General features: G+C 47.8%; 1 protein-coding gene across 1 annotated transcript in view; it reads left to right on the top strand.

Annotated features, from left to right (window-relative positions):
* LOC146785394 (guanylate cyclase soluble subunit beta-2-like) overlaps nt 1-22,293 on the top strand; it is a 579,800-nt gene that overhangs the window by 304,469 nt on the left and 253,038 nt on the right. The window contains exon 8 of the mRNA XM_085632898.1: nt 7,515-7,618. Within this exon, the coding sequence (XP_085489024.1) occupies nt 7,515-7,618 (104 nt within the window). The remainder of the gene's footprint in view (nt 1-7,514; nt 7,619-22,293) is intronic.

Genomic DNA, 22,293 nt, shown 5'->3' with positions numbered 1-22,293 from the left:
CGTGGATGGTACAGAGCTGACATCAGGACCGGTACGATATCATACCCAGCAGATACAGATGTGGGTGGGCTTGAACCACAGTCAGTTTCTCCACTTCGACTTAATAGATGCTCCACATTTTACTCTAGTACTGGGCATGCCGTGGCTCACTTTACACGACCCCTACGTGCAGTGGTCCGCACGGTCGGTAACATTAAACTCCTGCTACTGTAAGGAACATTGTATTCCTGGCAGTGTACAAAAGGCACCCCAAAGGACAAGTCAAACGGAGTTCCTGGCTATGGCTTGTCTAGAACCAAGTGTGTGTGGTGTCACCACGCTACCAAAAGAATATCAGGCATACCATGCTGTGTTTAACGAGCAAGAGGCAAACAAACTACCGCCACATAGGCCTTATGATTGTGTGATAAACCTCGAACCTGTAGCCAGCATCCCCTGTAGCCGTATTTATGCCCTAACTGAAGCCGAAACTACTTACCTTCAGGAGTATCTAGAGAGAATGACCACCAACGGCTTCATCCGTCCTTCATCGTCACTGGCGTCCTCTCCCCTTTTCTTCATACCGAAACGTGAGGGAGGTCTCAGGGCATGCATAGACTACAGAGCACTCAAATTTATAACTAAGAAGAACAGGTATCCTCTACCTTTAATACCCGTTCTATTGGATCAACTGAAAGGGGCTACCGTGTTCACTAAACTAGACCTCAGGGGAGCCTACCATCTGGTACGAGTGCGGCGAGGGGACGAGTGGAAAACGGCATTCCGGACCAAATTCGGATTATATGAATATCAGGTAATGCCGTTTGGACTCTGCAACGCCCCCGCCGCATTCCAATACTTCGTGAACGAAGTTTTGCAAGGATTACTAGATGTGTCATGCATCGTGTACATCGATGACATTTTAGTGTATTCGAGAACTATGGAAGAACACATCCAACATGTCACCGCCGTAGTAGAGCGGCTGCAGCAATACGCCTTGTACGCAAAACTGGAAAAGTGCTTTTTTCATATCTAAGAGGTAGAGTTTCTGTTGTATGTGATAGGCCCTAACGGATTATGTATGGACCAGAAGAAGACCCAAGCCATCAGGGAATGGGAATCTCCTGCTTGTGTAAAATCGCTACAGAAGTTCCTTGGGTTTGCGAACTTCTATCGAAGATTTATAAAGGATTTTTCGCGAATCATTCAACCTCTAACGCTGCTGCTTCGGAAAGGAACGCCTTTCAAATGGACGGCTTTGACTGAAGAGGCCTTTCAGGCTTTGAAACGTTTATTTACCCAAGCCCCAGTCTTGAGACACCCAGACGCATCCCAACCTTATATATTGGAGACTGATGCATCCTACTATGCGCTAGGGGGCATCCTTTTCCAAAGACACCCGGAAACGGGTCAAGTACACCCGGTTGCTTATTTTTCTAAGAAAATGTCCAGTTCTGAAGTGAATTATAGCATAATGGATAAAGAACTCTTGGCTATAAAGCGAGCATGCGAGGAGTGGAGGCATCATCTACTGGGGGCCAGACACACCATAGAGGTCTATACATATCATAGAAACCTCGTGTTCTTAAAGAGTGCCAGAGCCCTGACACCGAGACAACTACGATGGTCTTTGTTCTTTGCGGACTTTGACTTCGTAATCCGATACAGACCTGGTCCATGAAATGGAAAAGCGGATGCTCTATCCAGACCCCTGACGGCCCCGGTGGAAGAGAGCGGCAGAATGGAAGAACCCCCCTTCATCCTACAGACGGCCGCCTTTCCGGTAGATACTGAGGCAGCAAGTGCCTCCCATGAATTTCTACAGGAAGTAAGAAAACAAACCACTCCCTTAGACAAGCAAGCATGGGTGCGAGAAGAAGTCAGGCGGAGGTCCTCAACAGAAGGCTTGTTGTTTAAGGATAGTAAGCTATACGTTCCCAACGGCCCGTTGCAACGCCAAGTGATTTGTTGGATACATGATTCCACCTTGGTGGGCACATGGGAATCCAAAAAACTATACAGACACTACAACGGTATTTCTGGTGGGAGACGCTCAGTAAAGATGTTGGCAAATACGTTTCCGAGTGCTCCGTATGTATCCAAGCAAAAGCACAACACCAGCGACCCAGTGGCCTCCTCAGACCCATACCCATACCTCCGGCGCCTTGGCACACAGTCTCAATGGACTTTAGTGTGGAGATGCCTCCTAGCTTAGGTTCCAATACCATCCTGGTGGTTGTGGATCACCTAACCAAAATGGGTCATTTCATCGCACTCCACAAACTCCCTACATCAGCAGAATTAGCCAACATCTTCTTGCAACATATCGTCAAGTTACATGGAATACCCGCTGTGATCATCACAGACCGAGGAACCCAGTTCACCTCCAAGTTCTGGAAGGCGCTCTGTGAGAGTATGAAAATCGATGCCCGTTTATCTTCCAGTTACCATCCGCAAACGGATGGCAAAACAGAAAGACTCAACCAGACCCTCGAACTGTACTTGAGATGTTTTACATTGTCCCAGGCGGGAGAATGGAGTCAACTCTTATGGACTGCTGAATTTGCCTATAATAATGCTACTCATACCTCCTTGGGGTGTTCTCCCTTCTTCTGTCTTCTTGGGTGGCATCCCAATATATTGCCCTTCGAACATCCTGCACCTTCCTCTCTCCCGTCCATATAAGAACACCATACACATCTCAAAACCATCCTGGATACCGCCAAGGCCCAATTATCAGATGCACAAAACAAAAACAAGAAACAAGCAGACACAAAAAGAACACCTGAGCCGATATATACCGTAGGTGACAGAATATGGCTCAGCACCAGATATCTTAAACTTAAAGGTATCACCAGGTTACAGCCCAAGTTTATCCCGTAGCCATAAAACTCACCCTTCCCTCTTCTTGGAAAATCCACTCCATATTCCACGTCTCTCTCCTGAAACCATGCCTCCAGGGCACACGCCTACCGGTTAGACCCCTAGCTATTGACATCACTGGGGAAGAAGAGTATGAGGTTCAGGGAATACTGGATTCCAAATACGTTAGGGGGAGGGTGCATTACCTCATTGAATGGAAGGGATATGGCCCCGAAGAGAGATCCTGGGAACCCAAGGTCAATTTACACTGCCCCGATCTCTTAATGAGATTTCACTCCAGATTCCCCACCAAGCCTGGAGGACCGCCGACACGGCGGGCATTGCGTGGGGGTTCTGTCACAACCCGGCGGAAATAGGCTCATGAAGCATAGAATCAGCTTGTGTGAGTGAGTAGGGGAAGACTACGTGTCTCAGTCGCCCTAGAGACAGACACCGGACATTCCCCTCTGGTACATAAGCTCCGCCCACGCTCTCACCGAGGCTTGTCACCTGAGGACGTCCTTGCCTACCGTGGTTGCCGGAGTGCTCCTACTGCCGCCAAGCCGCCCTTGAGTCCCCTGGATATTTCACTTGCTGCTCTGCCCGGTTTCCGCCTGCAGAGTGTCACGGGAGACGCAGGAGCATTGAGCAGGTGCCAGACGCCGGCCCCGGCGGCGGGGTTGCTGGAGCTACGTCCTTCGCGGGAAAAGACCCCGCTGGATTAGGTGGCCGCATAGCTGCCTGCCGTACAGTGCGACGCGGCAGCATTTGGTCTTTTGGAGTCAGCGCACAACGCGGAAGAGCGCACCTTCACCCCCACCGGAGAGGAATCCCCGGGGCCTCAAAGGGAGTTCATTGCGGTGGCAGCGCTTCCCTCGCTTCCCTCGTTCTGGGATATCCTGCAACGGGCTCGCTGGCTGAAAGGATTATCGTTACCTGGATTTAATTTTCAAGTCGGCACAAACTGAACATTGCAAGCGCACTGTTTCTCGCCTCCCTGAAAGGAAGGGAAGGGTGAGACACGGCGTTTTAAAGACATTTATTTAAGGAACGCTTACTCCTTCGCCCCAATCTGACTGAAAGGTCGGGGCGATAGGGAGTATTTAACCTGGAGGAGTTGGATTACCCGTGCCAGTTCGAAGCAGAGGCTGGCCCTGCCACGAACTCCCTGAAGTCTAAGGGAGGCGTTAATTCAGATAAGTGCCTCTACGTTTATGAGTGACACGTCTAATATGGTCTTCCTCTTCCTGCATCATTGCCACTGTTCTCATTTTATGTAGACGTGCAGCCGATTCCTGAGTGAGTACACACACATAAGGGGGGAGGGAGAAGGAGTGTAAGACATAAGACTAGTAAGTATTAATGAATGTGTGGTCTCCCTTCCAGGGCACTCAGGGTGGCAGATAAGACGCGAGAGGGTCCTTCCCTCCGAAGATATCCTGGTCCTGATGTCTCGCAGCTGCGCTCCAGTTTCTTTATCCCTTTTTTCCCTTTCCCCGATTAAGGATATGTCCGTGTAGTGAGCATCGTCTAATTACTCACAGGCATCTCTCCTTAGGGGAAGGGGTTAACTTACGTCTTCATCGTTCCCGCTGTATCCGGCTGTCAGTGCAGGCTTCAGCCTTCCTCTGTGTGACACAGACTTCGAGAAATATCTCCTGATCTTATCCAAAGAACCAGTGCTAACCACATGCTCCATCATCACCCCCAGAAAAAACCACAACCACGTTGAAGTTCATCCACTTAGGGGGCTCTTTGGACCCCTGCTCCCATCAGGCCTACGCCAGGGGACTGCAACCCATCAGAGTCATGCTAATGCCTCCAAGTTTTCCACGACCTTTCTAAACACTTGGAAACATGCAATTGTTCTCCTATTGCTGAAGAAACCCTCCATGGGCCTGTCAACGCTTGCTGAATAAAGACCGATATCCCTGCTACTATTCCCAGCCAATGTCTTAGAGAAAAATCATCAATAGGTGCCTCAACGAATACCTCAATGACCACCAACTCCTTGACACCACTCAAACTCGTTTCAGATCCAACCACAGCAAGGAAACTGCCCTCATCACCACCATGGATGACATTTGCATGACTCTGGACAGAGAAGACACAGTGATCCTCATCCTCCTGAATCTCTCCACAGCCTGTGACACAGTCTTCCACCACATCCTCATTCAACACCTACATGACATAGGAAGAGAAGGACACGCAGTCTGATGGATCTGCTCCTTCCTGACAGGAAGGACCCAGTCAGACAGCCTGGCACTGTACACCTTAGATGCCAGTGACCTAATCTGTGGAGTTCTGCAATGATCCTCTCTGAGCCTGACTCTTCAATGCATACATATTCCCTCTGGGCAGCAACATCGGCTCGCACAACATCAACATCATCTGCTATGCTGATGACGCACATTTCCTTCTCTCCCTCATGAATAAGATGCCCAGTACCCATATCAGGTTCAATGCCGCTTGTCTAAAGTCACCCACTGGATCAAGACAAGCTGTCTAAAGCTGAATACCAACAAAACCAAAATCATAATTTCTGGAAGTAGGACTAACAATACACCAAGAACCTCAGGATCGTCATTGACAGCAAACTCAACATGACTGCCCATGTCAATCCTGTCACCGCCTCATGCTTACAAATCATGAAGATGCTGAGAAAGATTTTCAAATGGCTCCCAATCAGCACCCGGAAACCTGCCATACACACCCAGGTCATAAGCAAGCTGGACTACGGGAACACTCTCTATGCCGGAATCAACAAAAATCTCACCATAAGGCTGCAGACCGTGCAGAACTCGGTGGCCAGAATCCCTCTCAACCTCCCATGCTGCACTCACATCACACCACACCTCAAGGAACTCCACTGGCTCCCCATATGCAAACGAGCACAATTCAAACTCCTCACCCATACATTGAAGGCACTACATAACACTGGCCCAGTGTACCTCAACAATCGCATCGGCTCTCGCAAACATCCCCGACATCTCCACTCATCTGGACTGCTACTTGCACGCATCCCACGCATACAGAAAACCAGATCCGGAGGTGGAGCCTTCTCTTGCATCTCTCCTATAGCATGCAACGACCTGCTACTCCACATAAGAGCCTCCTTCTCACTTCTTATATTCCATAAGAAGCTGATGATCTGGCTTTTCAAGAAGTCCAACTAGGCCTTAAGTCTAGCTAGGCTCACACCTGCTCTGCACCAGGCTACCCTTCCAGGTGATAGTGCTCTATACAAATCTGTAGAACATAACATAACATTCAACCAACCACTCTAAATAGGGCAGACGGTTGGATGGCTTACCTCCAAAGGTACCATTTCCCTCTGGCCTTTGGAAAAAGGTTTACATCAATTGAGTAAATTGTACTCCATTACCGTATAACCTGGTAGTTGGCCCACCTCTAAAATGGGCAGGCAGCCTGCATGTTTGCTGAAGAGGATACTCAGTCACAACTCTTGGGGAAACTCTGAATCAAACTCTTTGTTCTGATATTGAATCTGCAAGTATGCTCCTTGTGGCTAATAGATATTGTAGCATGATATGGACCTTCCATCTGAAACTTTGCAGTAAGCCATATTTACCAGGTCGTGTAAAGCTTTGCTTTAAGTGACAATCGTGAACTCACAATATAAGCTGAGCTGTAGATGACTCCTTGGTGCCGAACACACATAGTCAACTATGCCACAATGACACTGCCAACCTTCAGATTTAGTATCAAATAATGTAGTAGGGTATTAGACTGCACTTTGCATTTTATTTTCCTAAATCCCTTACAGGGCTAAGGATTAATTGTGGCTTGAAGAATGCTCCCATGCCCTCACTACTTCCACAATTATAAGTAACTTGTGGCACAGTACCTGATACCTTTCCTGATTTGACAATGTTCATTATCCCTCACCCTGCTCCTCATAGAGGCCTGGATTTACTAACAGTTCATGTAATGCAAAGCAGCAAGTGAGGCTGCTGCACTGTTTTACATAAAAGGGAGAGAGCAGAACTGTGCCATATTTTCAAAGAAATGACGAAGTTCTGTTCTCTCCCTGCACTAGCTCATTTTGGACTACCTAGTGGTAGTAGAGGCACCCTAGCATCATAGTGCAAGTATGTCTGCGTTGTGATCAGGATAGTTTTTGTGCAGGAAGGGCTACTTCCTTCGCAAAAAGCTATCAATTGTATGTGTCCCACTGAATGTCCCACACACGCAATGATGAAATAACAAGGAGAAATAAAGATATTTCCCTGATACACCATCTTCAGGATGGTGCAGGATTCTGGTGCAAACCCATCTCTTCAAGTCTTTGTCAATATGGATATGTGTCAAAATCCATGGGTGGATGCACTGGAGCAACCATCACCACCCATGGAATGCCTCAGTGATGCAAAGAAAAGCAAGGCAGCACAATGCTCTGCCTTGTATTACTTTTTCTCTGTAAATACCAGGAAGAATAATATGTTGGGGCTGTGTGAAAAAGTAACACAACCCTAGTGCAAAAACTATGCAAATCTGGGTCACAGACATTATTGGAAAAATTTGTATATTGTTTTTAAAACATGACTATAAATTAAATTGAAATTTAGACGATAAACTTCAAATTGTGAGCTGATGAAAATGATCTCTGTGTTATGATTCAGTGCAACAATCAGTGCTTTGTCTTTATGTAGGCAAGATTTTGAGATCCTTTGTTCCCGCATATCCAGAGAACCTGTGGGTGGACGTCAAAACATTTTGCAATGGACTTCCTTTTCACATTGTATTCGACGAAGAGGTAAGAAGTCAAAACAGTGAACTTTTATGACCATAGTAAAATATTATCAAGGACAAAATGCATGCCTTTAATGAAAGATTTTTCTAAATGAAACCCAAACTTTTAAACCTCAGACTATGGGCTTGCATTGAATGTCAGAAATTATCTCCAAACTGTTACTAAGGAGCGGCTCTTGCGGGTAAGAGCAGTGGGGCAGGGTGAGGAGGGAGTCGATAGACGACAAGGGAAACTAAATAAACAAAATATGAAGACCACTTACCTTGTGCTCATCGCATCACCAACTCGGTGATGCGGTGAGCTCAAGATAAGTGGTTTTCTTTTTTGTTTGTTTAGCTTTCACTCGTCGTCATCTGTCGACTCCGTCCCCGCCCCACCCCACCGTTCCGACCTGCACGGGCCACTCCTGCTTATTTTGAGTAATTATCAGGGGAATCACAAACATAACCAAGGTCTTCTGGATATGTACAACAGTAAAATTCTACATGTACTCATATGTATGAAATATATGCATGTGGAATTTTAACCGGATGGAAAAATACAAATGCATACATTTTCCAGTGCTTAATTTGAGCTTGTGTTTTCCATTCCTCTGCACCAGCACTTACTTGTCAACACCAGCGCTTGTGAGAGTCTGCCACAAGGTGGCGCTGTCTGGCTAATTTAGTAGATATGACCACAACAACAAAAGTTAATTATTATATCAATATACATTAGAAATTACTGTTACCTGCCATCTAAGCCCTTCTTATAGTCCTATAATAGCCCGAATTGTCACACTTGTAGGAGTGTGATGGTTAGAAGCTGTGTTGTTACTATCATTGGCAGCATAGCAGGGGCAATGTGCAGTGGAAGTTGCAGTAGTCTCATGAGCGAGCCCCCTTTTTTTTTTTTTACAAATTAAACACTGTTTAGCACAAATATGCCTCTGCATGTTTAATTTTGTTTTCTTCTCCATGGGGAAAATATTATACCCTTGGTGAATGCCTACCACAACACCATTTTTAGATATAGTGCGGGATCCCACTTTATAAACACCCTTACTGTGACTTTTGACAGCAGCAAATTTGCTTGTGTGTCCACGAACGAAGGGACACTACCCGCATTTGGTGTAACTATACCTACAAACCTAGGAGTTTCTGTGCCTTTACTTACACTTACAAAATGTCACACACAGAAACCCTCAAATCGCCCCCATTCTTCAATTATACATGCAGAAAATTCACAGCTCTTGCAGATGTTCTGTACCTATTACTGCACATTTTAAATATATAAAGCACCACTAAGTTTGATTCAGTCCATTCCAAATTGGCATGTGGCACATGCAAGGTTATTGTGCTCCTAAGTGCAACTTTGAATCAGGCCTATTGTGAATAGTAACAAATTAAGGATTTCTTTAAATGTTTCAATTTTTTTATTTCTTGTGTTGAACTAAAAATGGTCCAATATTTGAGGCATTTTTGACACTAATACAATTCTCCAATTCTTTTTTTTTTCTTAGGTATGTTTTGTACAATGTGCTAAATCACTCATTTCTTTTGCTTGGCTTATCTTGTAGAAGGAGATGTTTTTCTTTCATTGTGGCATCGTTATGCATATATAAAGTAATAAACACTTCTAGTAGTTAGTTTTTAGGTCGAGGACTACCGGTCTGCCGAAGGCAGAACCGGAAGTCGGAAGATTTAATGTTTCCTAGAGTGGCTATTTAGCCCGCCTCTCTTTTTGCTTCTCCTCCATTGGCTGGCTTCCTAAACGGAGGCCCGCCATTGGAGGAGAGAGCCGTCCCTCCAAATAGGCTCCGTCTTTTTCAGATTCGGGGGCGTGTTCCTTGCTGTTCTTTCCACTTTTTAGCCACACCCTTTTAGAACAGCAGGAACACGCCCCCGAATCCGAAAAAGTTTCGGAGCTTCCATCCGCCATTGTTTTGCTGGTGTCTGGCCGTGAGGATCTTCTTGTTGTTGCTCTCGCGCGCTGCCCGCCTAGTTAGGCCCTGTATCTTAATCAGCAACCACGGCCGGGACCCGCAATGACTGGGTGACACATGCAGCGGCTCCGAGGCTGAGGCTCCGCACCATTGAAGCAAAGGATTAGCCCGTCAGAGGCAGCGTTAATAGAAGCCCAGTCCCTGCAGATGCCGCCCCAGCCCGGCAGCTCCAACCCCTGAACCACAACAACCTCTCCCTCTGAGGGCAGCATAGAAATCGGGCAACTGAGTGACTACTGCTTTTTGTTCTTTCCCATTTACTAACTTTTGTTACAATGGGGCACCAGTGCCGCCATTATAACAAAAGTAAACAAACAGAATTTTAAAAAAAACGTGCGGCCGCCATTCCCCCCCCCCCCTATTTGTTTACTTTAATTTCAATCGCGGTACTCGCGCTTTAGTTTTTAACATCTGAAGCTAAAGCGCAGGTGCCGCGATTGCTTCAAAAGTAAGGAAATAGAAAAAAATGCTAATGTTCTATTTCCTTACTTTTTAAGCAATTGCGGCACCCGCGCTTTAGCTTCAGATGTTTATAGCTAACTCGCGAGTGCCGCGATCGGCATTATGATGGTGGGGTGCCTGGCCCCTCCAGCCCCCACGTATCAGCAGCCCTAGCTCCAACGTACTTTCAGCTAAGAGCCACCCTTCAAGGAGCAATGATTAAAGAATGCCGCACAGTGACCCTCCTTTGTTATTATGCTGAGCACGCTGTCTACATTACATAAAGCCTCCACGAGCAGCTGTATCGGTATGTTTTTGTCTTCCACTGCTTCTATTACATACTACTGAACATGCTTCCAAGTTTGTGTTTTTTAACTCTAACCTAGGATTGGCATTGCTGTAATTCACTGTTAACATATTCAGAAGCTCTCGCGTCTTATTAAAAACTGCTTCACGTTTGACCGTCGGTGGGTGCAGCTCTAGTGAATCGTGGAGTGAGGTGCGCTTGTGAGTTCTCTATGCAGCGTGTGATCTAGTTTGACGTGCTGGTTTAGTGCGCCAGAAGTATGCCTCCAGGGCAGGAGACGCAAGGAACTTTTGAACTTCGGTAGCACAATAGTAATGTGTGTGTCTGGTGGCTATGCGCAATGAACTGAAAACAGGTACTGGTGTGCTCGTGCAAAGTCTGCAACCCAGCAGCTTTATTCATTGGCTTGGAAGTGGTGCTGCAACGAAGTGATTGAAGAGGGCCAGTTGAGGCTGCAAGGTAGTAAATACACCACAGGAGCTAATGAGCTTTTCAAATACTTTTCGAATGCAACGGAGTCATCAACAAAGTTATGAGGTGGGTGGGGTTTACGGGTGTTTATCTCTTGAACTAATTAAAATACATTGGTAGGAGGGGCATTCTAATATACTCTTAAGGTACTTTCATAACTGTAGGAGTGTTATGGTTAGTAATTGTGTTGTTACTGTAGTTGGCAGTGCTGACAATGGGCAGTGCAGGCAGAAATGACACCCTTAAGAGAGCCCTAGCACTTATTATTTTTCCGACAAATTAAGTACAGGTTAAAGTGTGAGCAGCGTCAAGCAAGTTGCATTCATACACACATACATTTTAAGTGCTATGTGGACTCCATAAGGCGTCGCACAGATCACCACAGGAATATATATTTCCTTTCTTCTGCAGCCAGCCCATAAACCGCTCCTCCGATGCTCGCGTCGACAGTTCAAACACTAATTAAGAAAATTAAGTCCTGACCCCCAGAAATAACTGCCGGAGCCCACCACCTGCAACAACAAGCACAAATTAAGCACTTTGTCTAAGTGCAAAGATTATTCTATCCTGACCACAATAATACGGCGGTCCACAACTCCCGTCTCTGCTACTGATGTGTCTTCTCAAATATGTCAACGCAACAAAGAGACTTGCGCAGCAGGTACTTTTGTTCGATATTTCAGCTTTCGCTTATGTCCAAATACACAACCATCCTTATTTTAGCAGCCACAACGTAATGCAAGGGGTGTGCAGTAATAGCGTGTATTTTTTGTTGTTGCTTTGCAAGAAAATTATTATGTGTTTATTTACGGTGTGGACGAAAAGAACAGCTCGTCAACATACTGAGCAGATAACTGGTCAGAGAGCGGTTAAACGTAAAGCAAACGGGACAGGAAACAGAGCTGCGTGGAGACGTCCCCTGTGCAACTTTGTGCAGCAGTTGCTGCAAAAGGCGAGTCAAACCCTAGAAACCCCCCGAAGGGGGGCAGTGTTATATAAAGCAGAGCACTGACCTCTTCACGCACTGAAACCAGCTGTCCCCCGGCTCCTCCCCCGCCGCCTCCATTCTTAAAGCACGAGATTAGAGCTCCGCGGCAGGGTGCTGCCAGACCTCCATTTGCTTCCCCCTCCCCCTTTCATTTCACCTCCCCCTTCCCTCCCCTCAGCTAGAGTGACAAACGCACGCCCTCGGTGGAACTCTAACGTGCTAGGCACTTTTCCCTCCTCTGCTGCCAGTAGATCCCTCTTCTGCTGCCAGGAGAAGTAACCGAGTTTATAAAGTTTGCGCTTCAAGTACATGCAATTTTCCCCCTTCACAATATAAAACCCGCAGACCCCTATTATTTTACGAACAGGTTGCCAGGCTTGGGGCCACACCGACACAGGGTCTTCCGACTGCTGCCCACAGGGCTAGTGTTTCTGCCTGTGGCCCCCTCTCTGCCCTTCCCATTATCCGCTCCTCATTCATCTGCTCCTTTAAATTCAGGCATTTCCTTGTGCAAAACTCCAACACAGGCCGGGATTACCCAGCAGCTGGAAAATTAAAGCAGACACTGTAGAAAAGTCCTTCTTTTAACGTTAGCTGCACAGGTCATCCGGCCTGGCCCTTTATCAAAGGTGGACGCGTCTGTCGCTTTGTATATATCCCAGAATGCATTAAAATTTAACACGGAATAATAATTACCAATAGGACTTCAGGTTTGTTAAATACTTTTTTCAAAATTAGTATTTTTTTGCCTTTTTACCCTCAACTTCATATATGTTAGTATTCCTCTCCTAGCACACTTACAAACAGTTTGCTCTTTTCTTATTATAAAGTTTCCGTCTTCCTTCTATCACAATGGGATTGCCTTTCACTGCTCCTATAAAACAGAACAGCGCCTACAACTGTAGCAATCACCACAAACGGGATCTAAGGTTCAAAGCAACATAGCAGTGTTTGTGGGATACTTCTTACCTGTGGGTCACCAGACATCAATCATTCTGTGCTCTCAAACAGATAACAATCTCAAAGCCAGGCAGTGTGGGTTGTATTTGCTGCCACAGCCTCCTATAAAAGAACAATTGGAAGATTTCCCACCATGCCAGACTTCTTGGCGCTGGGAAGAAATGAAGACCGGAGCGCTCATTCCTACGTCATGGCACAGAGTTCGCTCTGTTGATAACAGTTACCAGTTGTTTAATAGCTTAAAGCCCCCACGTTACATCAAAGGTCACACCAAAACAACGTCCAGCTTTCTCACTTCCTACAGGCGGACACTTTTAAGTGTGATGCCACAGTCGCGAAATTACAATATAAAAGAAAAAAGATTTTGTATACCAGCAAAATAGTAAAGATCTTTTAAATACTGTACATCTACAAATTGCATAAAAAGTTACCTTGTAAATGGAAAAGCTTTTTTTTTTTAACCACTTTATCAACATTCAAAAATATACATTACTTTACAATATTTACTGTCCGTTTCTGTTTTACAAAGAAATATATACTTCTTTTTCCTCACTCTGGTGTGTTTATTTCAGCATTTCACATTGTTGGCCTTAGATTAGGGTTTATAGCCAATTGAACAATTGCTAAAAAGAAAGTTAAAATTAATTACTGCCAGACAATGTAAAAGAGTTTTGGGAGATGCTTTTGTGAGCTCTATCGGTGCTGATTTTACACATCACACACTCCACTACCTTATTGTCCCGCAACTTCTCTCTCTTTTCCCACTACATAACTCTCTATACATCACTACTCCCCTCTATCTATATCACTACCTCACTATCTCACTACTTCTCTCTCTAAAAAGATCACTACCTCACTCTCTCACTACCTCACTCTCTATATCACAACTTCACTCTCTCTCTAACTCACTACATCACTCACTCTCTATCTCTCTACCTCACTCTTTCTATCTCACTAACTAACTTTCACTGTCTCTTTCACTACCTCTCTCTATCTCACTACATCACAATACCACTCTGCTTACATCTCACTACATCCCTCTCCCTCACTACATCACTGTTTTACTACCTCACTCTCTCTCACTACATAACTCTCTCTACCTCACTACTCCACTCTATCTCACTACCTCACTATCTCACAACTTCTCTCTCTCAAAACATCACTACCTCACTCTCCAGCTCACAATCTCACAACTTCACTCTCTCTGACTCACTACCTCAATCACTCTCTATCTCACTACCTCACTCTTACTATCTCACTAACTCACTTTCACTCTCTCTTTCACTACCTCTCTCTATCTCACTACATCACAACATCACTCTATGCATATATATCACTACCTCACAACATCCCTCTCCCTCACTACCTCACTCTTTCACTACCTCACTCTCTCTATCTCACTACCTCACTCTCTATCTACCTCACTCTCTCTCACTACCTCACTCTCTATTTTAATACCTCACTCTCTTTCTCTATCTCACTACCTCACTCTCTCTCTGCTAATGCAATAGGTATCACATATGCAAAAAAAAGCTAATGCCAATAGAAATGACAATGCCATTTATTTAGGGATACAAAAATGATAACAAAATAATGAGCAATACCAATAGCTCTACCTATAATATTGCCGAGACCATTGCATTGTAAATGCTTGTTTAAAAAAGCATTTGCAATGCAATAGGTCTCGCATTCACGCGAGTTTCGAGGTACTGTCATTGCAAATGACAATGCCTCTCATGTATGTTTTAGGTTTTAAAACATAAATAAAAGGCATTATCATTTACAATGCTAATAGCTTAAACTCTTGCAAATTCGAGACCTATTGCATTGCAATAAAGGGCCTTCTCGACCGCTTGTTAGATTGTATATTTCAAAGGAAGAGACTGGCCTGCGACGTCTTCAAAGTAGGGATAAATAGTGCAGAGAAGAAGATGTGTAAGTGTTGTACATTACACAGCCACAAAGTGTGAAGTGAGACTTACATATGTTCCGAGCTATAAGCACTAACAAAGAGCTCCAACACCTTTTGCTCTGTGATTACACTGTCGCGGCTCAGGAGAAAGAGCAGAGGGGGGCTATTTCCTGCTCTCTGCGTGATTTGAGTGTGCAATGAGGCATTGCATAATGTCATTGCTATCTTTGGCCTAAAAAAACACTCCAGCTGTAGTAGAGCCTTGGCTTCACCTCCTGGTGCAGGGCGGGCTGTGCTTTATGGCAGCCGTGGAGTGAGGGAGGGATGGTCTTGGCTGCAGCTCCGGCCTTGTACAGTGCCCCTGCTTTTACTAGTGAGCAAGAGGCACTGAGGTGGTGGTGGTGTGTTAGACCTGGCACCATTGGCGTGGGTCACCCTTCCATTTTTGTCTGTGCCTCAATGTATTTTTGTGCTGGTGTTAGCTGCTCAGGGCACTGTGCCACTGCCATCCAGTGCCACAGTGCAAGTGCTCCCTATGGTAAAATGTATTATGTGAATTGACTTCCATGTTTGGCTTATTTGGTTTACTATCAGTCCCTAGTAGAGTGCACCAGGGGTGCCAAGGGCTTGTATATCCAAATGCTGCTAATGGGCTTGCAGCACTGGTTGTGCCACCCACAGAAGCAGCCTGGTAAAATGTGTCTAAGGTCTGCCATTGCAGAACCTGCATGCAGTCTGGTACTGTCATGCTGACTGGGCAAGTGTCCCCACTTGCCAGTCCCTAAACCTTCCCTTACCTTCATATTAGTCACCCCTATGGTAGGCCCTAGGGCAGGGTGCATTGTAAGGATAAGGTAGGACATGCCCTGAGTTGTGTGGCATGTCCTAATAGTGAATTACAGCCATTTTCGTTTTTCACTATTGTAAGGCTACCTGCTCTCCATAGGCCAGAATGGGCTGCTAGATTATAACACTCTATAATCCTAGCAGGCTCAGGAAGCATGGTAGAAATTCGTGTTTAGTATGCCTGAACTCAGAATAATAAAATACATCTTTTAGTAAAGGTTATTTTAATATCCTGGGTTTGCAAATGCTACTTTTAGAAAGTTAGCCTTTGTGTGCCTAACCATTTCAGTCCGCCTCTGCTGGGAGGGGTTATCTTCTTTGTGTGTAGTTTGAGTGACAGGGCTGGGAAGTTCCAGGAGACAGGCTGGGGCTACCAGGTGGCGAATAGAAAGATTACACCAGGATGGGTGGGAGGAGTGCACCTTGACTCTGAATAGGGCAGTGCTCTGCCTCCACAATGCTGGCTCCACCCCCTGGGGAGCGTCTGATGTCTCTGCCCTGCCTGCTGAAAGAAGAAGCCAGAGTCCCAACAACAAAGTGCTCCTCACTGAAAAGAACTGGACTGGGATTATGCAAAGGCCCCCCTGGCCTGTAAAGACAAAAGAAACTTGGTGTAAATGTAGGAGCACTGCTCCTAAGAAATCAGATCCTGATTGAACCACAAAGGAACTCTGTCTGACCAGAAGGACCTGGAAGAAGCTGAAGGAGCAGTAACTTTCCCTGACCTGGGGGATTGGCCTGCAGTTGGTGCCTTGCTGAGAAAGGAGAGGGAAAAGACTGAAAGAGACTTTGTACTTTGTTTTTCAACTATCTCCAAGGGCTTGGAAGAAGAGCTTGCCCCCTGAACTGAGTCCCAGGACCATTGGACTCATCTACCCTCCAAAATTGAGTTGCCTGGACGATCTGTGCTTGTTTCCCGCTGGATTTGGCCCCAGTACGCCTCGTACACCATCCGCCGCGAAGCCGTGTCTTTGCCTCCCGGCACCGTGCGTCTACACTGATCCAGAAGCGTTAGTACGCGCCGTATCCCTCCCGGCCGCATTGCACCTAACCTTCCCCGCCGATTCGAGACGTACATCACTGGCTGCCGAACCCTGTACGCCGGACCCCAATTCTATCATCCCGCAGGTACGGTCCGTACGCTGCTAACGTACTGCACCGTGCCGTACTCAGAACCAAGAAGCCGCAGTACACTGATCCTCCCCGTACGCTGTACGGCGCCGAGAAGTGTCGCCGCCCATCCGCACTGAAGGTACGGCTCGAACGCCGAACGCCACGGACTCTGCAAGCTGATCCGGGCCATCCGCACATATCCCTGAAGGTCCCGTACCAACGCCGCGTACCGACGCCGCGACCCGACCAGACCGAATACGCTGCCGAACTACGACCCGGACCCATCAACTTGTCCCGCACTGTCCGTCGCGAACCCCACGAACTTAAGGTACTTTGTTCTGTTCGCACCACAGCGTGAGCATCACGGACCCCGGAGTCCGCACCGATTGTTTGACTCGTACTTTCCTTGTTTTTAATGCGGACGAGTCGCACACACAGGTACGAACCGTACAAAGCCTGAAAAGAAGCAGAATTGAGTAAAAGAAGCCTATTTTTGCATTTTAAGCCTTTTTAAAAGAACATTGAACTTTAAAATAATACTGTGGTCAATTTAATCGTTATTCTGGTCTTGTGCTAAGCATTATATAAAGAGAACTATTTTTGATATAACCTTGACTGGTGTCCATTTGTGGTGTGTCATTGTATTACTGTATGTGTTCACAAATGCTTAACCTATGACGCCCTGAGAATAGTCTTGACTGCTTGCGCCACACTACCTAAAGGGTGAGCAGGGGCTATTTGAAAGGGTGATCACCTTACTCTGACTTAGAATTGAGAGTCCCTGCTTGTTGCAAGTGCATACCTGTGCCAACTAGAGATTCCCATTTCTAACATTGGTGGTCAGCGGTGAGGATCTGAATTTGCATTTGTGATTCATGTACAGTGATTGAGTGAACGCCACGTAGTGAGTTCAGACCGATAACACAGCCACACAGTATTGATTTTTGTTTTGCTGAAGAATCTCCACTTTAAGAAACCATGCCTAGCTCAGTCAGTGGAGGCAGAGCGTCCTCTATATTCTCTGGAGTTGATGACATAGATTGGGAGGAGGGGGCACTGATGAAGTGCACAAGTGAAGTCTTGAAAGGATACGTCTCCAAGTACAGAATCAACCAAACTGGATTGAGAAACAAGGAGCAGTACACAAAGGCGCTGAGGGCCTGGTACGAATCAAAGTTCCCAGAGAATGCGCTGGAGGTGATACCTCCAGAAGATATTGCTGAGCCTAGCAGAGGCCTGTCGCCAGAGAAGATGGCCGACAGAAGTGCTGCACGAGCACATGAAGTGGAGATGGCAAAACTACAGATGGAAATGGAAAGACAAAGGATGGCCATGGAGCATGAGGTAAAAATCAGGGAGTTGGATCTCCAGGCCAAGAGTTTAGACCGCCCTCCCTCTGGTGGCAGCAATTTAACAGAGTCAAGGGTGCACATTCCTAAAGATGTAGTGAAAGAGTATTATAAGCAGGATGATATTGGGCAATGGTTCAGGGCCTATGAAGTAGCCATGTCCTCCCACCGGGTCCCTGAGAAAGATTGGGGAGCGGGGTTGTGGGGAAGGTTCCTGAGTGAGGGGCGGGACACATTGCTGGATCTCCCCTCTGATGTCAACACATCCTATCCACACATGAAGGAAGCTCTGATGACAAGGTATGGGTTAACTCCTGAATTGTACAGGCAGAGGTTTAGGGATTGCACCAAGAAACCTGGTACCACTTATGTAGAATATGTGACTTTTTTTTCCAGAGCGCTAGATGGTTGGGTGAAGGGTAGCAAAGTGAATGATTACCAAGGGCTGTTTGATTTAATTGCATGGGAGCACTTGTCTGATAATTGTTTTCCTGAGCTACGCCAGCACCTGATCGATAGCAAGCTGACTAACCCTAGGAAGCTTGCTGAGGAGGCGGACCGCTGGATCAGCACCAGGGTCCACAAGGGTCCCATGGGAGGCCCCGCCAAAGGTGTTCAGGGTCCCCAGCAGAAGAGTGGGGGGGACAAGGGTAAACAGAGGGAGTTCTACAGAGGGCCCCAAAGTAATTCCCAAGGGAACCAAGGGAAAGGTTCTCAGCCACCCCCACCCCCGAAGCAGACCGGGGCCCGACAGGTAACCCTGTTCAAAGAGGGCCCCCAGATGTTACAAGTGTAACAACCTGGGGCACTATTCCATGGATCCCAAGTGCCCCATGTATGGTAAACCAGCACCCTCTGGTGCTCCACCCCCCAAGCAGGTGGCTAGTGTAGCCTTTGGGAGGGAGGTAGATGTACAAAGGGAGGGGGTTCCCGTACAGATGACCCTAGTCTCATTAGGAGACAGTGAGATGGTCGCTAAGGCCCAACTACCCCCCAATACTCAAAAGTATGGGCAGTGGGTGACCATAAATGGCCGAAGGGTGGGGGCTCTTAGAGATACCGGAGCCAGTGTGACTGCTGTCAAGCAGCACCTGGTGTCTCAAGAGCAGGTTGTCCCACACGCATTCTGCCGAGTTGTCAACGCCGACAACACAGAGAGTCAGTGTCATATGGCTCAGGTTCCCTTTGAGTGGGGGGGGGTCTCTGGTACTCTGCAAGTGGCTGTGAGAGAGGCCATGCCTGTTGATTGTCTCCTAGGTAACGATTTGGAGAGCTCCCCTTGGGAAAAGGTGGAGAAGACAACTCACCTGAGGATTGTGGGTTTACCTGATTGGGCGTGCGTGACCACCCGGTCGATGGCAGCCAGTAGGGGTGTTGAAGGGACCCTGGAGCCTGAGGGAGAGGCCCAGGAACCGGCCTAAGGGAGAGGGCACAGGAGGCACGGGAATCCGGCTCCTGAAGTTCCCGCGGCCCAGGAGGAAGCAGACCTTGAGGGGGATGCCCTGGAGCCTACCGGGGAACAGATGGCCGAACTGGGGGACCTGCCTAAGCTGACCCATTGGCAGCAAGAAGGAGGACCCACCAGGGAGGAATTCTGCAGGGAGCAGAAGGAGTGCCCCTCTCTAGTGGGTATGCGGCAGCAGGCTGCAGCCCAGGCCAATGGTGATCAGTCCGGTACTCACTTGATCTACTGGGAGAACGACCTCCTGTACTCAGAGCCTAAGGTTGCTGAACCTGGGTCAGCCCGTGCGCTGGTGGTACCCCAGAAGTTCAGAGCCTTCCTACTGGGGCTGGCTCACGACATTCCGTTAGCAGGGCATTTGGGGCAGGACAAGACCTTTGAAAGGCTTGTCACCCACTTTTATAGGCCTCAAATGCGCAGGAGTTCTGACACTCACTGCAGGACATGCCAGACTTGCCAGGCAAGTGGTAAGAGTGGAAGGAAGCTGAGGGCTCCACTCCAACCTTTCCCTGTGGTCAGTACCCCATTCCAGCGAGTGGGGATTGACATTGTGGGGCCACTGGACCCCAAGACAGCCATGGGCAACAGTTTTATCCTGGTCTTGGTGGACCATGCCACCCGGTACCCTGAAGCCATCCCTCTGAGGACAGTGACGGCCCCCGTGGTGGGACGAGCACTGATGGGAATTTTCTCACGAGTAGGATTCCCTCTAGAGGTGGTGTATGACAGGGGGACCAATTTCATATCGAAATATATGAAATCCCTTTGGCAAGAGTGTGGTGTGACATACAAGTTCGCCACCCTTTACCATCCCCAAGGAAACGGGTTGGTTGAGTGCTTCAACCGAACCCTAAAAGGCATGATTATGGGTCTTGAGGAACCCGATCGAGGCGTAAGTGGGACGTCCTCTTACCATGCCTTCTCTTTGCGTACCGTGAGGTGCCACAGAAGTCTCTGGGGTTCAGTCCCTTTGAGCTTTTGTATGGCCACCCAGTACGAGGACCTCTTAGTCTGGTCAAGGAAGGCTAGGAGCAATCTCCCAGGAAACCTCCCCAGAATGTATACAGTTACATGCTGGCTTTCCGGAACCAGACTAGGCGTTTCAGGCAACTTGCTGAGGCAAACCTGGAAGCCAGCCAGGAGGAGATGAAGCGGTGGTACGACCAGAATGCCACTCTGGTTGAGCTTCAACCTGGTTAAAAGGTATGGGTCCTGGCCCCTGTGGAGCCTTGTGCACTCCAGGACAAGTGGACAGGACCCTTTGAGATTGTGGAGCGCAAGAGTTCTGTCACCTACTTGGTGGACTTGCAGTCTCCTAGGAACCCCTTGAGGGTCCTCCATGTCAATCGACTGAAGCCCCACTCGGAGAGGTCCGAAGTGGGCATGCTCTTGGCCACAGATGATGGGACGGAGGAGGAGTCTGAGCCTCTTCCTGAGCTCCTGGTAGCCTCAGAGCGAGGCGGGTCAGTGGATGGAGTCAACCTCTCACCCACCCTGACCCCTGAGCAACAGGATGACTGCCGCCACCTGCTGGGGCAGTTTCCTGACCTGTTCTCCCTGGTTCCTGGTATCACAGATTGGTGCGTCCATGATGTGGATACTGGAGACAGCTTACCTGTGAAGCACAAGGCTTACAGGGTAACTGACAGGGTCAGAGCCTGCATCAAAGAGGAGGTCTCAAAGATGCTTGCTCTAGGGGTGGTTGAGTCCTCCAGCAGTCCTTGGGCCAGCCCAGTGGTCTTGGTCCCAAAGGCTGCCTCGCCGGGTGCCACACCCGAACTCCGGTTCTGTGTGGACTACAGAGGACTCAATTCGGTCACGAAAACTGACGCGCACCCCATCCCCAGAGCTGATGAGCTCATCGATCGGTTAGGGGCTGCACGGTACCTCAGCACGTTTGATTTAACGTCTGGGTGCTGGCAGATCGCCTTGACTGATGGGGCCAAAGAGAGGTCCGCATTCTCCACACCAGATGGGCATTTCCAGTTACGGGTTATGCCATTTGGGATGAAGAATGCCCCTGCCACCTTCCAGAAGTTGGTCAACCAGGTGTTGGCTGGGCTGTCCGAGTTCAGCGCAGCATACCTGGATGACATCGCAGTGTTCAGTGGCACATGGGAAGAACACCTGCGACATCTCTGGGAAGTGTTGATGGCACTGCGCAAGGCAGGCCTCACGATCAAGGCAAGCAAGTGTCAGATCGGGCAGGGTTCCGTGGTGTACTTGGGACACCAAGTAGGGAGCGGCCAGGTGGCGCCCCTACAACCCAAGATTGAAACCATCCTGGCTTGGGAGCCCCCAAAGACCCAGACAGAGGTGAGGGCCTTTTTAGGACTCACCGGGTACTACAGGAGGTTTGTCAAGGGGTATGGCAGCATCGTTGCCCCCTTGACAGAGCTGACTTCGAAAAAGCAGCCCAGAAAAGTGATATGGACTGACACCTGTCAGAGGGCCTTTGACACCCTGAAAACTGCCATGTGCACGGCGCCCGTGCTCTTGGCTCCTGACTTCTCCAAAGAGTTCCTTGTGCAGATAGATGCATCAGAGCATGGTGTAGGGTCTGTTCTCTCACAGATCACTGAGGAGGGCTTTGACCAACCCGTAGCCTTTATTAGTAGGAGGTTACTTCCCCGGGAACAAAAGTGGAGTGCGATTGAGCGAGAAGCATTTGCGGTGGTCTGGGCATTGAAGAAGCTAAGACCCTACTTGTTTGGGTCTCACTTCCGGGTTCAAACAGACCACAGGCCCCTCAGATGGTTGATGCAGATGAGGGGTGAGAATCCTAAGTTGATGAGGTGGTCCATTTCCCTACAGGGGATGGATTTCACGGTGGAACATCGCCCCG

This window comes from Triturus cristatus, chromosome 11 (assembly GCF_964204655.1).
Source record: "Triturus cristatus chromosome 11, aTriCri1.1, whole genome shotgun sequence".
Lineage (NCBI taxonomy): Eukaryota > Metazoa > Chordata > Amphibia > Caudata > Salamandridae > Triturus > Triturus cristatus.
Note: the sequence above shows the minus strand (reverse complement) of the source record. Positions and strands in the feature narration are given on the sequence as shown.